General features: G+C 50.4%; 1 protein-coding gene across 5 annotated transcripts in view; it reads right to left on the bottom strand.

Annotated features, from left to right (window-relative positions):
• Positions 1-20536, bottom strand: part of LOC144741233 (retinoic acid receptor RXR-alpha-B-like) — a 37029-nt gene extending 16493 nt beyond the window's left edge. For all 5 annotated transcript variants that reach the window (XM_078623835.1, XM_078623837.1, XM_078623836.1 and 2 more), the window contains exons 1-2: positions 20019-20536; positions 701-966 (exon numbers count right to left, since the gene is read on the bottom strand). In XM_078623835.1, coding sequence (XP_078479961.1) covers positions 701-966; positions 20019-20046 — 294 coding nt within the window. In that variant the 5' untranslated portion in view covers positions 20047-20536. The remainder of the gene's footprint in view (positions 1-700; positions 967-20018) is intronic.
• Between the last annotated feature and the right edge of the window lie 4015 nt (positions 20537-24551).

Here is a 24551-nt window from a genome sequence, read left to right as displayed (position 1 = left end):
ACACCACAATGCTACCATCACCACAATCATCACCAACACCGCCATCATCATCACCACCACCATCGTCATCATCACAATTATTACTACCAACCACTACTGCTAACATCCTCAACATCACAATGCTACCATCACCACAATCATCACCACCACCATCACCACAATCATCACAATCACCACCACCGTCGTCATCACAATCATTACCACCAACCACTACCATCCTCTACACCACAATACTACCATCACCACAATCACCACCACCACCACCACCGTAATCACAATCATTACTACCAACCACTACTGCTATCATCCTCAACACCACAATGCTACCATCACCACAATCACCACAATCACCACCACCACCACCGTAATCACAATCATTACTACCAACCACTACTGCTATCATCCTCAACACCGCAATGCTACCATCACCACAATCAGCACCACCACCGTCATCACAATCACCACAATCACCACAATCACCACAATCATTACCACCAACCACTACTGCTACCATCACCACCACCAACCACAATAATGACCACCACCACCGTCATCATCACAATCATTACCACCAACCACTACTGCTACCATCACCACCACCACAATACTACCATCACCACAATCATCACCACCACCAACCACAATCATGACCACCACCACCGCACCCCCCCCCCCCCCCCCAATACGACCGACGCCGCACCTGTGGGTTGCCGATGCCGCCGCTGCCGTAGCCCAGCCCCTGCGGAGTGATGATGGGTGACCCCAGCCCGGAGGAGCTGATGACGGGGTACGGGGACCCCAGGCCGTTCATGGGTCCTCCTCCGGCCCCGCTGCCTCCTCCGCCCAGGCCCCCCATCCCCCTCGAGCCCCCCATCCCTCCCCCTCCGTGAGCCAGGGGCGGCGGGGAGCTCATCGTTGAGTGAGGAGACTGGGCGCTCATGGGAGCACCCACTTGATTGGAGGTCTCTGCGGGGGTCAGGTTGAAGGGATCGCGGGCGGGCAACGTCACCGACAATTGGACGCACGAACAGAAGCAAGTTCTACTTGTTACTTTTCACAATTCGTAATAGTGCAGTGCGTTCAAGGAGACGTAGACAACGTATTTATTCAAACAACGGACAGAACACAACACTTGAAGGGGTAACGGCCCCTTCACCCGTCTAACAGGGTGACACCGCTAGACGCTAGCCCGGCTAGTCTGCTCCCAGATCCTCCACTCGAGAGCTAGGAGAGGCTAGCCGATCCAGCTCTGGTCGAAGCTAGGATCTCGGCACCCTTAGCCTACCAGACCGGCTCTTACAAGAGCATCGGCTCTGGGCTCTCGGGGCCGCGCCGCTGGCTTGCCCTGGTCGGTCCTTAGAAGGACAGCGAGTCAGGGGAGTCCCAGGGCCTATCTAGCCGGTCTTCGCTCTTCGCTGGTTAAGCTGAACACTGAACCCCGAGCTCACCGGCTCCCCGCCAGAGGTCGCAAACGGGTTTTGATTCCTTACCCGTACCCGGCCGCACCAGGGTCGCAAATGGGTACCCGTACCCGGCCATACCCGTACCCTACCCTACCCCCGTACCCGGCCGGGTACGGTACGGGTATCGGGTACCTGATTGCGACCTCTGGGATGAAGCCATGTTTGCAGGCGCGGGTGGGTTGATTCTAGGAACTTGAATTGTGAGAAGAGACAAGACGTTGGGAAATGAGTGACAATCACGGTGACTCACCAGTGACTCACGGCCTACCCGTACCCGGCCGCACCAGGGTCGCAAACGGGTACCCGTACCCGGCCGGGTACGGGTAGCCGGGTATCGGGTAGGGTACGGGTATCGGGTACCCGGTTGCGACCTCTGCTCCCCGCCTTATATAGCAACTCCCCCCCGAGGGGTGGGGCCCGTGGGGGATCACAGCGCCGGCTAATCGTTGCGGACGTGAATGTCGGCACCCTTACGCGTGCGGGCGCAAACACCCCTTGTGCGTTTGTTTGCCCTCCCGTAACACCCCTACAATAGTACAAGTTTTGTTTTGGGGTTAGGTGGCGTGAATATAGAAATGTGTCGCTAAAGCCGCCACCACCCGACACGGCCAACATGGGAAGCGTTGTCACGTCAACAGAACGGCTTTGACGACACATTTATATTTTTACGCGATCTAATCCAATAAACCTGTAGCATGGATATAAATGTGTCGTTACACCCGCCACCACCCGACACGGCCAACTAGTAAGGGTTGTCATGTAAACGGAACGTGCCAATTCGTCACTAGTGTAGTAAGACCGAATTAGGTGCACACACACACGGCTTGGAGGCAACACTATTTATTAAACGGTAAGTAATATAACACTGTACATAAGGTGGTGACCACCTTCCTCAACTCACTAACACTCTGGAACACGACACAGACTGGACCAGGCAGGCAACGGCCTGCCTGGCCCAGGACGACGACTCGGGACTTGACGACCGATGATGTCTTCACTTTGGAGTACAGTACAACAGCCTCGCTCTGCGTTCACACCACGCTTATATCTGGTTTGGCGTGGCCCGCTCCGCCCCGGCGTGGCTGGCTCTCTCCAGGCCACGCCTCCCTTCCCAGGACACGCCTCACTTCCCCCACCTCTGGGAAGGTCCGGATCCCTCCAGCACGTGCCCCCCAGGCACCCCCTTGGGGCCCGCAGCCCTCGTACAGGCCGACACAGTAGTGACCATTCTATGTCACTACACTAGTACAGCAACACCGGTTGTGTGTTGGAGAGCAAAGCCACAACGTTTACAATCTCAGTATCGTGACATTTCGCCAGGCGACAGCCATATGTGTGTGGAGAAGCCAGTTGTAATTACTGGCGAAACATCGTACTCTGATTGTAAATGTTCTAGCTTGGCTCTCCAACACACAACCGGTTAGTGCTGTACTATAGTAACGAATTGCCATGGTTGCGACGCATTTTTAAATAACGCGATCCAACTCAAAAAACCTTTATTATGAATGATACTGGTCGCGAAAGCCGACGTGTTAAACTGCCACGTTCCATCTACGCGACACAAACCTTCCCAATTGGCTGTGGTCGGGTGGTGGCAGACGGGTTTTGATTCCTTACCCGTACCCGGCCGCACCAGGGTCGCAAACGGGTACCCGTGCCCTACCCGATACCCGTACCCGGCCGGGTATCGGGTACCCGATTGTGACCTCTGGGATGAAGCCATGTTGCAGGCGCGGGTGGGTTGATTCTAGGAACTTGAATTGTGAGAAGAGACAAGACGTTGGGAAATGAGTGACAAATGGTGACTTACCAGTGACTCACGGCCTACCCGTACCTGGCCGCACCAGGATCGCAAAGGGGTACCCGTACCCGGCTGGGTACGGGTAGCCGGGTATCGGGTAGGGTACGGGTATCGGGTACCCGGTTGCGACCTCTGCCGGGTGGTGGTGGGTTCAACCACACATTAATATACTCACGCGATCCAACCCAAAAAAAACTGTACTACGGATATTGGTCGCGAAAGCCTACGTGTTAAACTTTTCACAATCACGAACACCGATTGTGCCATCATCGTAGTCTGAGATTAATTTATTTGGCGGAATGACCGCAGGGGGCCTCTGCGTGTACGGAGAAGGGCCTCACGCGGAAGCCGACCGCACGGAGCTAACTTTTGAGACGCCTTCGTCGAATGACCTCTGGCCCACGCAGTAGAGGGCTGCCCTTTTCCCCACTCTCTGAGAGTGGGTGGTCGTCTCAAGCACGGTGCCTTGAGAGCGGGTCTCAGGATGGGCGTCTCGAATTAGGATCAGTCTCACCGTCGTCGTGACTAGGAGACAACGCGGATTCTCCATGGACACCTTTTGTCTCAAGTCTCACGGGAGGACAGGAACCAGAGGTCGCAAACGGGTTTTGATTCCTTACCCGTACCCGGCCGCACCAGGGTCGCAAACGGGTACCCGTACCCGTACCCGGCCGTACCCGTACCCTACCCGTACCCGGCCGGGTACGGGTAGGGTACGGGTATCGGGTACCCGATTGCGACCTCTGGGATGAAGCCTTGTTGCAGGCGTGGGTGGGTTGATTCTAGGAACATGAATTGTGAGAAGAGACACAAGACGTTGGGAAATGAGTGACAAACGGTGACTCACCAGTGACTCACGGCCTACCCGTACCCGGCTGGGTACGGGTAGCCGGGTACGGGTAGGGTACGGGTATCGGGTACCCGGTTGCGACCTCTGGGATGAAGCCATGTTGCAGGCGCGGGTGGGTTGATTTTAGGAACTTGAATTGTGAGAAGAGACAAGACGTTGGGAAATGAGTGACAAACAGTTATTCACCAGTGACTCACGGCCTACCCGTACCCGGCCGGGTACGGGTAGGGTACGGGTATCGGGTACCCGGTTGCGACCTCTGACAGGAACACAACAAAACCGTGACAGAAACCCCCAACAACGCACGGAGAGGGTTAAAGCGACAAATTGAGTGCAAATCCCCGATTGGATTAGGGCACCGGAGTCAAGCTTTGCCAGCTAATGTACCTGCCGACACAAATTACGCAATGAGGTCTCACACACGGCCCCACCGCGCCGCACGCTAACGCCCGCACGCGTGTGCCAGGGCACGCACACGCCGGGGTACGTACGCGCTCGCAGCCAACACCGCGGACGATTCAACTTAACCGGTCCCGGGCCTCCCCTAGGTCGACTCGGCCTCAAATGAGTATCTGGTGCGGTGTGTTCTGTTTGCGTGACAAACCTCACTAATTGGCAGTGTCGGGTGGTGACGGGTTTAACGAGATGGCATTTATATTAACGCGATCCAACCCAAAACAACCTGTGCTCCGGGCAGTGTACAATGTTAAGCGGTCCTTCCCCCGCACCTCCGACCGGCACGTCTGGCTACGTACGGGGCGAAAGAAGTTCAACATAGCGTACACACACACACACGAGAGAGTGACACTCACTACGCATTGCGACTGATCCCGTGAACTTAACTCCCAATTCCTCGACCCGCGTTGAGGACTGGAGACTACCAGAGTGACTGGTGCCATCTCATCCACACAGTTTACAACAACCACCACCACCACCACATCACAGGCCACATCAACGAAGACAAAGATCCCCCGTATAGCCTTAACATCCTGCATGGGCAAGTGCTCACCGCTCACCGCCCACCGCTCACCGCCGTGTTCACTCGCATAGAGGCCGACCCACGGACTTCCCGCAGATGGGTGCGGGTTGTTGTGGTTGAACCGGGTTCTCAAGTGCGGTGAGAGAATTGACGGCACATCCTGGTCACCGTTGACCGTGCGCGAGAGAGAAAAAAAATGCACCGCGTGCAAATTTGTCCCGTCGCTTTGTCGTTCAGGATAAATTCCGGCGGCGAGAATGTAGAAAATTTCGATTTAAAGCTTTCGTGACTGCAGGGATTCATCTTCTTGGTTCTTTCGGTGAAGTCACGTAGAAGGGAAGTAATAAAATAATAAAAATAAAACATAATAAAATATACGCTGCCAAGCCTGGTGGTGCCCATTCAGACGCTGTCTTTCCGACAGACCTGTTCTTCACCTGAGGACGGCTGCTTGCATTGTGGCCGAAACGTCGTGAGAATTGTATTTTATGAAGTTCTATTTTTATTATTTTATTATTTCCCTTCTACGTGACTTTACCGAAAGAACCAAGAACATGAACCGTGGCACACCCACCCCCCCCTTCAGAACTAGTTCTGCAACATCATCTCGCATTTCCCACAGGCGACTTGATCACTGTGATAACCCAATTGAAATTTCTTCACATCGGATCAACATTGGGGGGGGGGGGGGGCAGTGGTGGCACAGTGGGTTAGCGTGCCCCGATATGACCCAAGTGGCACGAGCTTGATTTACCGCCACGGCTAACGCCAGTGGCGAGTTATTTCTGAACCTGTTCTGCGCGCACTGCCCCCTCCCCCTTCTTCAACCGCGCCACCCCCCACGCATTTGTCAACCCCACCGACCGACCGACCGGCGGCGTGGTAAAGCACGGTCATCAAAATAAACGCCGCAACTGAAACGGGCACGGAGCGGGGCGGGGCTCCATCCAGCAGTGGATTTGTTTACAAAACCTCCGCAAGTTGGTATCGGTCGACCTCACCCAATGCTTGATTCTAGATTTGAAGCTTTCGTGACTGCAAGGATTCATATTCTTAGGTTTTTTTTCTACTTGATACAGCAGCAAGCGTGGCTGTGACGGTTCCACCTGAAGACGGAAGCTTGTGTTGCCTCTGAAACGTCGTGATTTTTATTTTATTTTTATTTAATTTTACTAATTTTAATTTTTTACCTACGTGACTTTACCAAAAAAACTAACAATATGAATCCTCCGGCTTGTTGCGATTTTGCTCACACGAGGCTGGGACCTTGATGCGTGCCGAGAAAAAAACCACGCGGCACGGCAAGTCCTCGCCGCGCGACGTGCGTTCGCTACGAGGACCTACGCGAGACTTCCACAAAACAAGTCTTCTTTGGCGAGCTGAAGAATGGCAAGCGAGCGCAAGGTGGCCCCAAAAAGCGCTACAAGGACACCCTTAAATCTTCCTTGAAGAGCTTTGGATTCGTCCTGAAAATCTGGGAACCCCTAGCACAGGACCGACCTGCCTGGAGAAGAAAAGTACAGGACGGTGCAGTCCTCTGTGAGAGTATGAGAAACTCCTGTGCTATTTAACCCGTAGGCTTTCGCGACCAATATTATTCATAATCAACGTTTTTGGGTTAAATCGCCTTATTACTCAAAACTTGTAAATGTTGTGGTTTCACGCTTCAACACACCGGTGGGCTAAAGCAGTGAACTATTTTGTCTTTTGTCAACGTGACACTTTTTTTGCTGATTGTCCGTGTCGGGTGGTGGAGGGTTACGACACATTTATACATAACGCGATCTAACTCCTGTGCTATCTTGAAGAGCCATCAGCGCAGATCTACCAAGCGAGGACTTGTGGCTGCACCTCAGAGCTCTACATCCTCCCTGACCTGTCCAGTGTGCCACAGAGAACTCCGGGCTCGGAGTGGCCTGTTCAGCCATCTGCGCACTCGTCAAAACCCAACAAAATGACAAACGTGCCATGGTCATCATCAACTATGATGGACGAACAAGAAGATGAGGCGGTGCTTATTCCAGGAGGGAGCACTTTTGGCGCGACGCGGAACGCACGCCCCGTTATAGTGCAGTTTCCGAGCGCTCGACGGCAAACTACCTCATCGTCGCCGCATCGTTGACGGGCGAAATCGTTTCCGCTTAACGTGGCACTTTTCAGGAACGCATCGGAGCGCATCGCCCGGGCGGCCGTCTCCTCGTGCGCCACTTTGTTCTTTCGAAAGCATCCAACTACTCCTACCACTACGACCAACGCACAGGAGCGAGGGAAACGCCGTGTCTACCGTTACGATGAAAATCGCGATCCACCAATCCCCCCCCCGGCTGCCTCAACAGCGCTTCGTGCATAGCCTGGCAGAGGTCGCAACCGGGTACCCGATACCCGTACCCTACCCGATACCCGGCTACCCATACCCGGCCGGGTACGGGTACCCGTTTGCGACCCTGGTGCGGCCGGGTACGGGTACGGGTAGGCCGTGAGTCACTGGTGAGTCACCGTTTGTCACTCATTTCCCAACGTCTTGTCTCTTCTCACAATTCAAGTTCCTAAAATCAACCCACCCGCGCCTGCAACATGGCTTCATCCCAGAGGTCGCAACTGGGTACCCGATACCCGTACCCTACCCGATACCCGGCTACCCGTACCTGACGTGGTACGGGTAGCCGTGTGGGACCCTGGTGTGGCCGGGTACGGGTAGGCCGTGAGTCACTGGTGAGTCACCGTTTGTCACTCATTTCCCAACGTCTTGTCTCTTCTCACAATTCAAGTTCCTAGAATCAACCCACCCGCGCCTGCAACATGCCTTCATCCCAGAGGTCGCAACCGGGTACCCGATACTCGTACCCTACCCGATACCCGGCTACCCGTACCTGGCCGGGTACGGGTAGCCGTTTGTGACCCTGGTGCGGCCGGGTACGGGTAGGCCGTGAGTCACTGGTGAGTCACCGTTTGTCACTCATCTTCTTGGTTCTTTCGGTAAAGCCACGTAGAATGGAAATAATAAAATAATAATAAAAAACAAGACATTTTTTATTATATTATATTACTTTATTATGTTTCATTTTTTTTAGTTTATTATTTCCATTCTACGTGACTTTACCGAAAGAACCAAGAAGATGAATCCCTGCAGTCACGAAAGCTTTAAATCGTTTGTCACTCATTTCCCAACGTCTTGTCTCTTCTCACAATTCAAGTTCCTAGAATCAACCCACACGCGCCTGCAACATGGCTTCATCCCAGAGGTCGCAATCGGGTACCCGATACCCGTACCCTACCCGTACCCGGCCGGGTAGGGTAGGGTACGGGTACGGCCGGGTATGGGTACAGGTACCCGTTTGCGACCCTGGTGCGGCCGGGTACGGGTAAGGAATCAAAACCCGCTTGCGACCTCTGCTGCCTGGCAATTGGAAAACTTACCGTGGCGCGACGCGGCATGCGACCGCCGATAAAGGGAATGATGTGGGTCATACGAGGCAGCCCGACTTTAGAATGTTCGTAATCAATCATCCCTTGGCAAGCCGACATATCAATTCAGCATCCCTTCTTGGACCGAGCCAAGTAAAAGCCCCAATGAGATGTTTGCATTCAGCTCGCTTATTATAATACATCGTGAATAATATCATCGCAAGGGAGGCCAGAATCGTTGAGGACGCGATTAAATGCGGCGCGGTATCGCGATATCCGACCGTCGCGTATCCGCCCTGACGCGATCAAAGTGCTCACCGCCCACCCCCCGCCCAGCGCAGTATTCGTGCGTGTTGTAATAGTAACCATCGCATTCTTAACGCACGTTCACGTGTCAGACCTAAGGTTCACGAACTCGCTGGGGCCGCGATTTTGGCCATCCGAGAAAGACGGGAGTCAGCTGTGAGTGTGAGTGGACTGGTGGCTACGGGAGGTAATGACAGGGGAGTCAGCTTGCAGTATGAGAGGACTGGTGGCTACGGGAGGTAATGACAGCAGAGTCAGCTTGCAGTACGAATGGACTGGTGGCTACGGGAGGTAACGACAGGGGAGTCAGCTTGCAGTGCGAGTCGACTGGTGGCTACGGGAGGTAATGACAGGGGAGTCAGCCTGCAGTACGAGTGGACTGGTGGCTACGGGAGGTAATGACAGGGGAGTCAGCTTGCAGTGCGAGTCGACTGGTGGCTACGGGAGGTAACGACAGGGGAGTCAGCTTGCACTGCGAGTGGACTGGTGGCTACGGGAGGTAATGACAGGGGAGTCAGCTTGCAGTGCGAGTGGACTGGTGGCTACGGGAGGTAATGACAGGGGAGTCAGCCTGCAGTACGAGTGGACTGGTGGCTACGGGAGGTAATGACAGGGGAGTCAGCTTGCAGTGCGAGTCGACTGGTGGCTACGGGAGGTAACGACAGGGGAGTCAGCTTGCACTGCGAGTGGACTGGTGGCTACGGGAGGTAACGACAGGGGAGTCAGCTTGCACTGCGAGTGGACTGGTGGCTACGGGAGGTAATGACAGGGGAGTCAGCTTGCAGTGCGAGTCGACTGGTGGCTACGGGAGGTAATGACAAGGGAGTCAGCCTGCAGTGTGAGTGGACTAGTGGCCACGTGAGGTAATGACAGGGGAGTCAGCTTGCAGTGCGAGTCGACTGGTGGCTACGGGAGGTAACGACAGGGGAGTCAGCTTGCACTGCGAGTGGACTGGTGGCTACGGGAGGTAACGACAGGGGAGTCAGCTTGCACTGCGAGTGGACTGGTGGCTACGGGAGGTAATGACAGGGGAGTCAGCTTGCAGTGCGAGTCGACTGGTGGCTACGGGAGGTAATGACAAGGGAGTCAGCCTGCAGTGTGAGTGGACTAGTGGCCACGTGAGGTAATGACAGGGGAGTCAGCTTGCAGTGCGAGTCGACTGGTGGCTACGGGAAGTAATGACAAGGGAGTCAGCCTGCAGTGCGAGTGGACTGGTGGCTACGGGAATGATCTAGAAGGCTTGGGAATGGTCGAGTGAGCGTCTAGATCCAGCGAGAAGGTTCGGGAATGGGGGCGTGGCCTCGGACTGCATATAAAAGGGAGATGCGTGGGAGACTCGGGGCTGTTGCGGTGGGGTCTCCGCCGGTTCAAGTGAACGTGTCTTCAATAAAAAAACATCTCAAGAAAGTGTCAAGTCGTCATTACACTCGCAACGAACTGGCATGTTCTGTTTACGTGACGAACCTCACTAATTGGCTGTGTCGCGTGGTGGCAGGTTTAACAACACATTTGCATTTACGCGATCTAACCCTAAAAAAACTCTATTATGGGCGTATGGAAGTGTCGTATAAAAACCTCGCCTATTTCTGCCTCCAGTCAGTCAGAATGCGCTTACCTACATTATTTACGTTCTTACGACCTTCTCTCTCTTGCATCGCAGCGTCGCGAGGTGAAATTTCACACGAAAACGACGCCTTGTATATATTAAAAAAACTCATTACAATCATTGCAAAACGGTTCACGCACCGGCGGCGGGTAGTAACCAGGGCGGCCGTTCGGATTCGAACTGCGGGACCTCTGCGACGATCCGTGAGTGCGCCACAACCGGGCACCCCATCCCCGCAAAGAACCCACGTTGTCCTTAAAATCCCCAACTTTTGTAATCAGACGCTGTTCCCGACTAAACAACACTGAAAAACCAAGACATTATTTTTATTTGGGACACCCCACCCCCATCTCAACAACCCCGACCGTTGCGCACCGAACTGGGAGGTAAACTTGTAAATGTTTGCATCTGCAGATTTTTCAAGGGCACCAGTGCCAGATGTGACATCAATCAACATTTTGGGGGAACACTGTAAGAATGTGTTGCAAGTGGGACAAGGTTACTGCCGACTTACCAGGGCGATACGAAACACACGGACACAAAAGGACAAAGTTCCCCCGTGTAGCCTTTAACAGGCTGTCGGAGCAAGGGCTGTTAGAAGGTAGCAGGGACCTAATTATTGCCGGAAAAACGCACCTTGTGGGGTGGCCAACACCAACGCCACACCCAGTCGCATTTGTCTCCTGCCCAGTTCTGAGATTTAAACACCAAGCCAGGTGGTACTGATTTAAGGCTGAGTCAAGATTAGGGAGAGGAGGGCCCATGAACGGTTCAAATATTCAGTGGGCACTGAACTTGGGTCACCGGGGTAACATAACGCAGCGGCCCTTACCGCCACACTACCATGCCCCATATATAGCCACCCATCCTGAACACAAACATACCAACATGCGCACACACCCATACATACCGACACGTACATTTATATTCTTAGGTTTTTTCGGTAAAGTCACGTAGGTAAAACATTTTAATAAATAAAAGTAAAATAAAACAAATTAAAAAATTCACGACGTTTCGGAAGCAACACAAGCCTCCGTCTTCAGGTGGAACCGTCACAGCCACGACAGCTGTATCAAGTAAATGAGAGACCGCAAGAAATATATACGGGGTGTCGTGGCTGTGACGGTTCCACCTGAAGACGGAGGCTTGTGTTGCTTCCGAAACGTCGTGAATTTTTTAATTTGTTTTATTTTACTTTTATTAATTTAAATTTTTTACCTACGTGACTTTACCGAAAAAACCTAAGAATATGAATCCTTGCAGTCACGAAAGCTTCGAATCTAGAACGTACATTTATCATCGCCACCACCATTATCAGCTCTGATCAATTCCACTGCTGGATGGAAGGGTTCCCACCCCCCCCCCCCCCAAGACAGAGCCAACTCTTACGATCCCTGCGAGGCAAAAAAAATGCATCCAGCACCTGCACATGGACCGCTGGTATCGTCACTCCATCTCCCTGATGGAGGTCCCTCTTGGGCACATTCCATTCCTTGGGCTGCCACTCCAGTTATTATTCCTGTCCATCGTCCCAACTGCGCAACGACGCGCCATGCTTTCTTCTATAAATAGCTTATGACGATGTAATTCGCATGCGTACTTTTCAACTTTAAAAAAAACAACTTCTTATTTTACCAGGAAAGGCTCCACTAAGCTGTGTAGCTCTTTATCAGAGGAGACCTGGTCACCCACAAACCATAGCCCAATGAAGAGGCTTATCATCGCGTGGAAATGTCCACAGCAGGGAAATACTCTAAAAAAGTACTTTGATTCTAAATATGGGAGGGAAAAAATTAACCCGTAAAAACAAAGTTTTTCACTCTAAATCCTTTATATGCGTGGCGGCTAGAGTCCTCTCGTCCTCTGGCTTGAGATGGCTGCCACCTATGGGTCAGATGATTGCATGCCCCCATTAAGCAATTGGTAATTAAATATAATTTTTTTTTTCCTAAAAAGTGTAAAATTTTGGAAAAAAATTTTCACGAAAAGTAATTGTCACGCACAACGAGTCTGTGTGCAAAATATCAGCTCAATTGGATCATGGGAAGTGGGTTAAAAAACGACCGAAAGATTTGCACGGTCGTAAGCACGCAAGCAAGTGAACTTAATATAAAGGATTTAAAAACCGGGGGACCTGGAGAAAAATCCACAGGACCACGGGGAGAACATGCAAACTCCAAATACACAGCAGGCATTGTCAGGGTCGGGATCAAATCTACGACCTCCTGTATACCAGGCGAGGTAGTTAACATCTCCGCCACCGCAGCGCCCCATTCATTTTCTAACCCAGAGCTTAAACTTTCTGCCACTCAATGTAATTAAATACCACGTACGTTTATATTACTATGCATACAGCACATATCAACATTCCCATACACACAAACTTCTACAATATTTAAATAATTCACTATCCCCTGTATGTAGCCTAAAAAAACTGTTGAGGAAAGTGCTGTTAGCGGCAGAGGTCGTAACCGGGTACCCGATACCCGTACCCTACCCGATACCTGGCTACCCGTACCCGGCCGGGTACGGGTAGCCGTTTGCAACCCTGGTGCGGCCGGGTACGGGTAGGCCGTGAGTCACTGGTGAGTAACCGTTTGTCACTCATTTCGGGTAGGGTACGGATAGGGAACGAGTACCCGTACCCGGCTGGGTACGGGTACGGGTACCCGTTTGCGACCCTGGTGCGGCCGGGTACGGGTAGGCCGTGAGTCATTGGTGAGTAACCGTTTGTCACTCATTTCGGGTAGGGTACGGGTACCCATTTGCGACCCAGGTGCGGCCGGGTACGGGTACGGAATCAAAACCCGTTTGCGACCTCTGGTTAGCGGGCATCTATAAAGGTTGGTACGGCACCACGCCCGGCCGCCTTTGTCTTCCCAAGGGGGCAATATTGACATATTGCACCAGGCACTCATTTGAGTCGAAGTCTACCCAAGGGCGCTGCCCACCACCGGTTCAGATAATTGTCACTGGTGTTGGTGACTGTGCGCAGGAATCGAACTCTGGTCACCGTATTCGTAACACAGGGTCAGGGTAAGGCTAAGGGGTAATGGATTAGCGGGTAGGATTTAGGGTTAGGGTTTATGACAATATTTAGGTTTAGAGGCTATATTTCCAACTAGGGGAGTTATGGTTTTCAATTTAGGGGTTAAGGTTTACAATTATGGTCCGGGGTTAAGGTAAATGGATAGAGGCTCGGATTTAGGGCGAGGGGTTATGGTTTAGGTTTACGATTAGGGTTAGGGTTAATGAATGAGGGGTTAAGATTTAGGGTGACTATTGTGTAGGCCTGAAGATAAGGGTGAGGGTTAATAGTTAACGGGATAAGATTTAGGGCTAGGGGTTAAGGTGAGGGTTTAGGAACAAGAGGTTTGGATTTAAGGAGTTGGGGCTTTTTTTTGGTTACAAGGCGTAGGACAAGGGGAACAGATAAGTGGGTTTGGAATTTTCTTTCAGGGATTGGTGGTAGGGCAGAGGTCGCAACCGGGTACCCGATACCCATACCCTACCCGATACCCGTACCCGGCCGGGTACGGGTACCCGCTTGCGACCCTGGTGCGGCCGGGTACGGGTACGGGTAGACCATGAGTCACTGGTGAGTAACCATTTGTCACTCATTTCCCAACGTCTTGTCCCTTCTCACAATTCAAGTTCCTAGAATCAACCCACCCGCACCTGCAACCACATGGCTTAATCCCAGAGGTCGCAATCAGGTACCCGATACCCGTACCCTACCCGTACCCGGCCGGGAACGGGTACCCGTTTGCGACCCTGGTGCGGCCGGGTACGGGTACGGGTAAGGAATCAAAACCCGTATGCGACCTCTGTGGTAGGGTTGACGGTAAGCATTACCGGTATGGGTTAGAGCGAGCGTTGAGGACTTATGAGGTGTAGGGAGTAAGCTCTGTGCAGAACTCACTCCAGCAACGTGGTCAAATCTTTCTGTTGCGAGCAGTGTCATCCCAATGTAGCTGCGTTCGTGATGTGATTACAATGTTAATTGCGTAACATATTGTGCCATCGACAAAGCACTAGAATTTGCAATGCACGGTGCATCGTGAAGTATACGCTGCATATACTGCGGTTCAGTAAAGCGCACACATTCATCCGCGATGCACTGCGCAGTATTGCTGTATTTGAACATCTTAACCGTACAGGATGTTAATTAACACATCGACTGCATGATTCAATGCATACTCTCTGCAAAACGTTACACACACGTACATGTCTTCGTTTTAGAGAATTAATGCACGGCACGCACATAACCCGTGAACTTTGCATTGAGAACGTAAGCAGCATCCAATCGGTTACGTACTTCACTTTGCTATTTTCCCCGACCTCTTGCGAAGTATGAGTATCATTTGACCAAAATTCACCCCCTGACACGAACTACAAAGGCAAAGCTCCCCCGGCAGTAGCCCTGCCAGACTGTTTGGGGCAAGTGCCGTTAGCGAGAACCGACGCAGGCCGGCACGGCACACGAGGGTGTGGGTGGTCAGCACCACGCCCGGCCGCCTTTGTCTCCCCAGTGGCGATGTTTACACAACGAACCAGGTACTCATTTGAGGCTGAGTCGACCTATGGTTAGGCCCAGAACCGGTTCAGATAATCGTCACCGGTGTTAGTGACCGTGAGCGGGAATCGAACTATTGTGACAGGATTCATAGCGCAGCACGCTAACCCAGAACACGCTCCTTTCATCGAACTTTCCACAACAAAGCCAAAGATCCCCCGTATAGCCTCAACAAACTGTTTGGGGCAAGTGCCGTTAGCGAGAACCGATGCAGGCCGGCACGGCACACGAGGGGGTGGGTGGCCAGCACCACGCCCGACCGCCTTTGTCTCCCCAGTGGCGATGTTTACTACACACCGCACCAGGTACTCATTTGAGGCTGAGTCGACCTAGGGTTAGGCCCAGAACCGGTTCAGATAATCGTCACCGGTGTTAGTGACCGGAATCGAACTCTGGTGACAGGATTCATAGCGAAGCGCGCTAACCCACAACACGCTCCTCTCATCGAACTTTCCACAACAAAGCCAAAGATTTACACTATTGGTACCTCATTTGACTCCTCGTAAAAAAGGTGTCAGTTTTGTTGCCAGATAAAAGGGTAAAAAAACTATTATCAAAGCCAAAGATCCCCCGTATAGCCTTTACAGACTGTTGTGGCAAGTGCTATTAGCGAGCACCTATGAAGGCCGGAACGGTACACGAGGGGGTGGGTGGCCAGCACCACGCCCGACCGCCTTTGTCTCCCCAGTGGCGATGTTTACACACCGCACCAGGTACTCATTTGAGGCTGAGTCGACCTAGGGTTAGGCCCAGAACCGGCCGTGAGCGGGAATCGAACTCTGGTCGCCGGGTTCGTAGTGCAGTACAGCGCTACACATGGGTTCTTCATAGCGCGGCGTGCCAACCCGCTCCACTCCAAGAGTCGAACAACTTTCCACACAGAGACGTGTGGGTTTTATATTTTTTAAATGCTTTATATTAAGTTCGCTTGCTTGCTTGCTTAGGACCGTGCAAATCTTTCGGTCGTTTTTTAACCCACTTCCCGTGATCCAATCGAGCTGACATTTTGCACACAGACTCGTTGTGCGTGACAATTAATGTTCGTGAAAATTTTTTTCCAAAAGTTTACACATTTTAGGACAAAAAAATTATAATTAATTACCAATTGCTTAATGGTGCAATGCAATCATCTGACCCATAGGTGGCAGCCATCTCAAGCCAGAGGACGAGAGGACTCTAGCCGCCACGCATATAAAGGATTATTAGTGAAAAACTTTGTTTTTACGGTTTATACTTGTTACACATTTGCTGCACTGCCCTCTACTGCGCACAATGCGCTGTAAGGGTGGCACGGTGGGTCAAAACCATCCCAGGACTTTGTTTTTTTCGGTCAAGTCACGTAGGCAAAAAAACAAATTAAAATTTGTAATTTAATTTCGTTTTTTTTCATTTTTTATTTATGAAAACAACTACATTTAGTTGCTTTCATTTCTAATTTATTTAAATTTTTTTCCTACGTGGATCCTTGCAGTCACGAAAACTTCAAATCTAGAATACATCCCAGGACTATCCCAGACTGAACCCCGGCCTTCGCTTCGGAAGATTCTGACGATTTAAAAAAATAAACAATTTTAGGTGCACGCGTAAAGTAAAACAGTACGGTGTTTATTAAAGATCTACTGCACATGTGTGTATGTACATACATACACACACGTGCTCGCTAACAGCACTTGCCCCAACAATCTGTTAAGGCTATACGGGAGATCTTTGTGTATGGGGAGCGGTGGTGCAGTGGTTAGCGCTACGCTGCGCTACGAACCCAGCGACCCGAGTTCGATTCCCTCTCACGGCCGCCAACGCCGGTGGACGATTATCAGAACCGGTTCTGGGCCTCCCCTAGGTCGACTCAGCCCTCAAATGAAGTTATACCTGGTGCGGCGTGTAGTCAACATCGCCACTGGGGAGACAAAGGCGGCCGGGCGTGGTGCTGGCCACCCACCCCCTCGTGTACCGGTCCCAGCCTTCACATGTGCAACTCGCTAACAGCACTTGCCCCTAGAGTCTGTTAAGGCTACACGGGGGATCTTTGTCTGTGTGTGTTCAAGAGTGTGTCTGTGTGACTTGATGTGCGTCTGTTCGATTCCCGCTCACGGCCAACACAAAGTGACGATTAATCTGAACCCGTGCCGGACCTCTCCTAGGTCGGCTCAGCCTCAACTGAGTAGGTGGAGGAGACAAAGGCGGCCGGGCGTGGTTGCTGGCCACCCCACCCCCTCGTGTGCCGATCCCATCCTTCACATGTGCGACTCGCTATCAGCACTTGCCCCAACAATCTGTTAAAGCTATACTGGGGGATAGTTTGTCTTTTTTTGTACAATACGTAGCGATGTCATTGTGTACGAAGGTTATTAACACACTGGATGATGATAAGGCGTTATGCTTAATGCACACACAGAAACTGAACTTGAACGCGTAACTAGTGGACAGCGAACACGAAACGCGCACACACACACACGACATTCCACGCAGCAACGTACACGGCCGACACAAAATGAGCATGTGGACCACGTGTATATACACATCAAAAAAGTGTCACGTTGACAAAAGACAAATAGTTCACTGCTTTAGCCCACCGGTGTCTTGAAATGTGATGATTGGCCGTGTCGGGTGGTGGAGGGTTACGACACATTTATAAAGAACGCGATCTAACCCAAAAACGTTGATTGTGAATAATATTGGTCGCGAAAGCCTTACGTGTTAAACATTCATAATTATTATTAATACCGAATGAAAATTAAGACTATTAAACTTTATACGCGTGTGAAAAAAAGTCATCGCAGCCGTCCACAGCTGTCGATATACGCGGGCAATGTACGTGTGTGTGTATGGTTTGTGCGTGTTAACAGAGACTCGAATACTTTTATAAACTCGTTAAGGAGCTTAACCAAAGTTAGAGGCGATCAAAAACGTAATTAATCTACGCGGTTAAGGTGGAAAATAACTAACGCGCAAACTCAGCCTAGGCCCTACGAATGCATCGCTATGGATCGTAAAACACCGTCTAAGTTAGAAGTTGGAAGTGTAACAATTCTTATTTTTTTTCTTGGTTCTTTCGGTAAAGTCCCGTAGAAGGGAAATAATAAAAATATTAAACAATAAAAAAACCTTTAATCAAAATTCTTATTTATTTAAAAAACGCCGAGTTTTTGCAAAAAAGATTAAACTGTTCACCCCCTCCTCCTCCTCCAGTTCGCGTTGAAAGCGACCGCTTTAGTTGAATACTTATAATTGCAAACAAACAACATTATATTTATTAAAACAAACTAAAACAACAAGAAGTGTTTAGTTCCATCACTTTTCGTACAAGCCTCCGCTAGGCCTCAAAATCAAGTCGCCGATCGGCTCAACGGAGAGTTTCAACAGATTTCTTATTTAGAATATTTACAACGTAAAAACACACGTAAACCATCCAGCATTCGTAACGTTCGGTGTTAAACATTGTCGACGGTTAAAACAATGCTTTGTTAATGTTCCAAAAACAATTTTAAAAATAACGTCACCTCAGCCTAGGCTAACCAAAGGCTCCATTTCTCAGTGTTTTCGACCCAGGCCGCAATGCCCTCCACCGCCTCAGAAACTTAACTATCGTAAAACCAATCATTATAGATTAGTTTTACACCGTTATCTTTTTGTTATCGTCTTCGTTTGTTATCATTGTAACGCCAGACGTTCTCTCTCTGTCTACACGGCAGACTGCGGCAGACCCCGAGTTTTAGTTCTAAAACGTCGGACTAAAAGTTGACGTTTCGTTACGCGCGCTGTCATTCTTGTTTACGTCTTTAGCACTTTTTGTATTATTGTAACAATGTTCTTGTTTATCATCGTACGTAGTCGTCGTAATTGTGAGAATCGCGTTTGCCAATTGACGCTTAACTTGGAACGCTCACGGCGAGTTACGACGACTAGATTGTGTTAACTTGCTAAGTTTTGTTAATTGTTGCAAACATTCTATTTTAGTCGCATTCAAGTGCGGACAATTGTGATCGCAGCCACACGTACACACACACACAGCTTCGATGTAAACTCATCTACAAGTAATACGGATGAAGCCTTCATCCAGCAGTGCATCGAGCACTCTTAAAATGATTATAGTTTATAAACAATGCACACACGCACGCTAAACTATACCGTGCTAAGAATATACTAAACTATGTATACTTGCAATGCATTAAAGTTGCACACCAATGCTATTCCGCGCACGTTTTATAAATTACAATGTGCACATTAGAACTCATATATACACACAGTTAATTATTATGTAACGAATAATGTAAATTTTATTGGTTAATTCGGTAAAGTCCCTTCTACGTGACTTTACCTAAAGAACCAAGAATATGAATCCTTGCAGTCACGAAAGCTTTAAATCAGAATGTACACTTATGATTAGTGTAACATATTGCACAATATACAATGAGCTGTTATAATCTGCAATGTATCATGTTGCATTGTTAAGTATACGGCTGCATATATTGTGGTTCAATATAGCTAACACATATCCATAATAGAGGTGTTATTGTGGTTGGATCACGAAAAATGTGTCGTTAAACCCGCCACCACCCGACACAGGCGAAATTAGTAAGATTTGCCACGTAAACGGAACGTGCCAATTCGTCTCCAGTAACATCAACACAACGTTTACAATCTCAAGTACGACGTTTCGCGATTAACCCACACGTATTCATGTACAGTATACCGTGTGGAAATCTTAACCGTGCAAAAAATGCACACACATTGACTGCATAATTCAACACACTCTCTTCAAAACGTTATACGCGCGTACATTAATGTACACATTTTAGAATTAAGTGCACACATACAGATTCATAAGATGCATTGTGCAGCTTTTAAAAACACTATACAAACCACGTAGAATTTTTACAAATAATGCATCTTGTTGTGCGGAATTACACACTGAACAATACACACAATACGTGCACACTACAATACGAACTCCAATTGCTACACACACACAATGTAATATGTAATTACTGTGTGTGTGTACATGCAAACATGATGTAAGTGGTTCGCTTACCAAAACGAAAATATGGCTTAGTATCCATACGTGATGTGCTTTGGGGTCCTCTACGCTGCCCTTACGGGAACACGTGGGGTAACCACGGAGAGAGAGACACACACAGACCTTGAGAGACACAGGATACACAACACAGAGACACAGACAGTCACAGGGATGGGGGAGGGACACGACACGATGACAGGACAAACACAGACAGGCACGTACACACACAGACACACACACGGGTAAGGCTAAACAGATGACACACACACACGGACGCAACTACACACCGAAACAGGAAGACACTCACGCAGCCAAGCGGGACGGCCGAGGCAAAGACACCGGAAGACACGGACAGGTCAGAGACACGGAGAGACGGTGAGAGAGACACGGAGACAGAGACACTGAGAGAGACACACGGAGAGAGACACACGGAGAGAGACACACGGAGAGAGACACGGGGAGGAGAAGGGAGGGGGGGGGTTAAAGGGAGAGGAGACACCGGGAGACCTCAAGCCCTCTCTCGCGAGGAATACCCCCCCCGTCTCATCCTCCACCGCTATTTATATGACTCCGCCCCCACCGCCCCGCTTACTGGCCACGCCCACCCGCGAGAGTGGCCACGCGATTGGACGCCGACATCCCCCCCCCACCCCCGTCGCCGCCCCTCTCGGGGATTGACCACGCCCACAAATTATATTGGCCCCTCCCCCTTAAATATAGTTACGCCCCCTTAAAGTATAAAAACGACAGATTTGAAGCTTTCGTGACTGCAAGGAATCATATTTTTAGGTTTTTTCGGTAAAGTCACGTAGGTAAAACATCAAAATTAATGAAAATAAAATAAAAACAAAAACAAAAATCACGACGTTTCGGAGGCAACACAAGCTTCCGTCTTCAGGTGGAACCGTCACATCACGCTTGCTGTAATCAAGTAAATGAGAGATTTCGATTTAAAGCTTTCGTGACTGCAGGGATTCATCTTCTTGGTTCTTTCGGTAAAGTCACGTAGAATGGAAATAATACAAATAAAACGTAATAAAATAATTCTCACGACGTTTCGGCCACAACGCAAGCAGCCGTCTTCAGGTGGAGAACAGGTCTGTCGACAGACGGCTGCTTGCGTTGTGGCCGAAACGTCGTGAGAATTATTTTATAATGTTTTATTTTTGTTATTTTATTATTTCCCTTCTACGTGACTTTACCGAAAGAACCAAGAAGATGAATCCCTGCAGTCACGAAAGCTTTAAATCGAAGTATAACTTCTTGTTAGTAGATCAGCTTATTGGAGAGTATATTTAGCATACTGATGATACTATGTAGTTTATACTTTAGTTGTTTACGTGGTGGTTTAGTTACTGCAGCTACATACTATTAACATTCCGTCACTTCATTAATGCTACCCCTATCCCCCTCCCTTTGATTCTGCTAATCCTGCATAATGCACGGGCATAATATGACTTTAAACCCTCCTCTCACCTCCTACGCATTTCACAAGTAGTACTAATCCCATATCTGCATTTCCCATAAATATGCTAAATTCCTCTTGATATGCAAATTATTTTGTCAAGGCGCCCTTCCCCCCCTTCCAAACCAGCTTAAATAGACGCTCCAAGCCTGGGGTGTGTCATTCAGACGCTGTCTTTCCGACAGACCTGTTTCTTCACCTGAGGACGGCTGCTTGCGTTGTGATGACTTTACCGAAAGAACCAAGAAGATGAATCCCTGCAGTCACGAAAGCTTTAAATCGAAATTTAAGCTCTTTTTACTCACAGATGTCTCACTAGGTAAGAATGTTACAACAAGACAGTCACACAAACACAACGATAGCGGCGCAAGGCACAAGACGGGTAAACACATCACCCAGGCAACATCACAAATACGACACTAAACCATCCCCCATCCTACCAGGGCAAAGCCCCACTGGGCTGTTAACTTATCGTTCAAAAGCGACACGGCTACAAATGATAGCTCAACAAAGGGGCCTATTCGTTTGGACATTGATAGCAGCAAACTCATCTAATTCGTCTAAAGGGGTGTTTCTAACTGTGGAGGGAAGAACTGGAGGACGCGACCACGGGGAGAGAGAGAGACACGCAAACTCCAAATATACAGCAGGCGTCATGGTCTACAGCAGGCGTATGGGTCGGGATCGAACCCACGACCTCCTGTACACCAGGCGAGGTCGTTAACATCTCTTAGCCATATGCAAACTCCAAATATACAGCAGGCGTCAGGGTCACGGTCGAGCCCACGACCTCCTGTATACCAAGCGAGGTAGTTAACATCTCCTAGTCACATCCAAACTCCAAATACAGCAGCAGATGTCAGGGTCGGGATCGAACCCACGACCTCCAGTATACCAGGCGAGGTAGTTAACATCTCCTAGCCACATCCAAACTCCAAATATACAGCAGGCGTCAAGGTGGGATCGAACCCACGACCTCCTGTATACCAGGCGAGGTAGTTAACATCTCCTAGCTACATGCAAACTCCAAATATACAGCAGGCGTCAGGGTCGGGATTGAACCCACGACCTTCGGCATGTCCAGGCGAGGTCGTCAACATCAAAAAAAAAGTCAAAGTCAAAAGTCAAAAAAAAGTCAAAGTCAAAAGTCACTTTATTGTCAAGTGTGTTACATGCATGACATACAACACAGGTGAAATTACAGTCCTCTCTCTTGGTCCCACGGTGCAACCAAGCAATTAAAAAATGAATCACAATTAACAGACATAAATAAACAATAAACAATCGGCGATCAACACAAGATAAATAATCAAAAATGTAATAGACTTAAAATAAACAACAGTCAAGAATTATAAAATGTAAAATATTATTTAAATAAAATAATTAAAGAAATAAGATATTTAAACCGGTGTGGTAGTGTGATGTAGTTCAATGTGCAGTCCAGAGATCAGGATGTACGAGTGAATGTGTGTGTGGGGGTCGGGGTCAGGGGGCAAAGGGGGGAGGGTGGGCAGAGGGGGGGAGTGATGGTAGAGCAGGGAGGGAGTTGAGTCTCCTGACAGCCTGGTGAAAGAAACTGTCTTTGAGCCTGCTGCTCTTGGCCCGAAGACTCCGCAATCTCCTCCCTGACGGCAGCAGGCTGAAGAGGCTGTGAGATGGGTGGGTGGGATCACCTGCAATCTTGATTGCTTTGCTGGTGATGCGGGTGTTATAAATGTCCAGAAGAGGGGGGTGAGAGACACCAATGATCCTCTCAGCTGCTCTCACTATGCGCTGCAGAGTCTTGCGGCAGGACACGGTGCAGGTGCCGTACCACACGGTGATGCAGCTCGTCAAGATGCACTCAACGGTGCCTCTGTAGAAGGTGTGCATGATGGGGGGCGGGGCTCCTGCTCTTCTCAGTTTGCGGAGAAAGTACAGGCGCTGTTGGGCTTTTTTGGCCAGTGATGCAGTGTTGTGACTCCACGACAGGTCTTCAGAGATGTGCACACCCAGGAACTTGGTGCATCTCACCCTCTCCACTGCAGCACCGTTGATGGTTAGCGGAGTATGCTGGGTGTGCACTCTCCTGAAGTCCACAACAATCTCCTTCGTCTTCTCAACATTCAAGTGGAGATTGTTGTCCTTGCACCACGTGGCCAGCCTGCTCACCTCACTCCTGTAGTTTGTCTCATCCCCGTTTTTGATGGCACCCACCACAGTTGTGTCATCCGCAAACTTAATGAAGAGGTTGGAGCTGAATGATGGTGTGCAGTCGTGGGTCAGCAAAGTGAAGAGGAGGGGGCTCAGCACACATCAATAACACTGGCCTAATGGCACATACACTTTGTGTTATGATGAAGGGTCATTGCCCGAAACGTCGCCTATAATACATTTGTTCCATTTAAGGTCCCACAGATGCACGTGTCCCCTATACTGGACATCCGTGAGTAAAAAGAGCTTCATAGCTCATCGGATTCCTCCTGCGGTAATAAACATTCCTGCGGAGGGAGCTGGTAGGAACGTTGGGTTGCTCGGTCAATGGCCTGCAGGGTCAACGGCGGCGTGGTGTATTCCGCAAATATGCCCGACTGTGAGGGCGGGCACAAGCCGGCGTGAGTAGGTTAGACGTTGAGTTTTGTAAGGGCAACACGGGGTGACCAGCCCCTCCCCACCCAGCCCCTCCCCTCCCACCCGCCACCCAGCCCCACCCTCCCCACCCAGCCCCTCCCCTCCCTCCCCACCCAGCCCCTCCCCACCCTCCCCTCCCCACCCAGCCCCACCCTCCACACCCAGCCCCTCCCCTCCCTCCCCACCCAGCCCCTCCCCACCCTCCCCTCCCCACCCAGCCCCACCCTCCATACCCAGCCCCTCCCCACCCTCCCCACCCCTCACCCAGCCCCACCCTCCCCACCCAGCCCCTCCCCTCCCTCCCCACCCAGCCCCTCCCCACCCTCCCCTCCCCACCCAGCCCCACCGTCCATACCCAGCCCCTCCCCACCCTCCCCACCCCTCACCCAGCCCCACCCTCCCCACCCAGCCCCTCCCCAACCTCCTCTCCCCACCCAGCCCCACCCCTCCCATTTTTGGATGCACGACGGACG

Source organism: Lampetra planeri, unplaced genomic scaffold (genome assembly GCF_965212315.1).
Source record: "Lampetra planeri unplaced genomic scaffold, kcLamPlan1.2.h2 scaffold_482, whole genome shotgun sequence".
In the NCBI taxonomy this organism is placed as follows: domain Eukaryota; kingdom Metazoa; phylum Chordata; class Hyperoartia; order Petromyzontiformes; family Petromyzontidae; genus Lampetra; species Lampetra planeri.
This window is presented reverse-complemented; position numbering and strand designations above follow the sequence as displayed.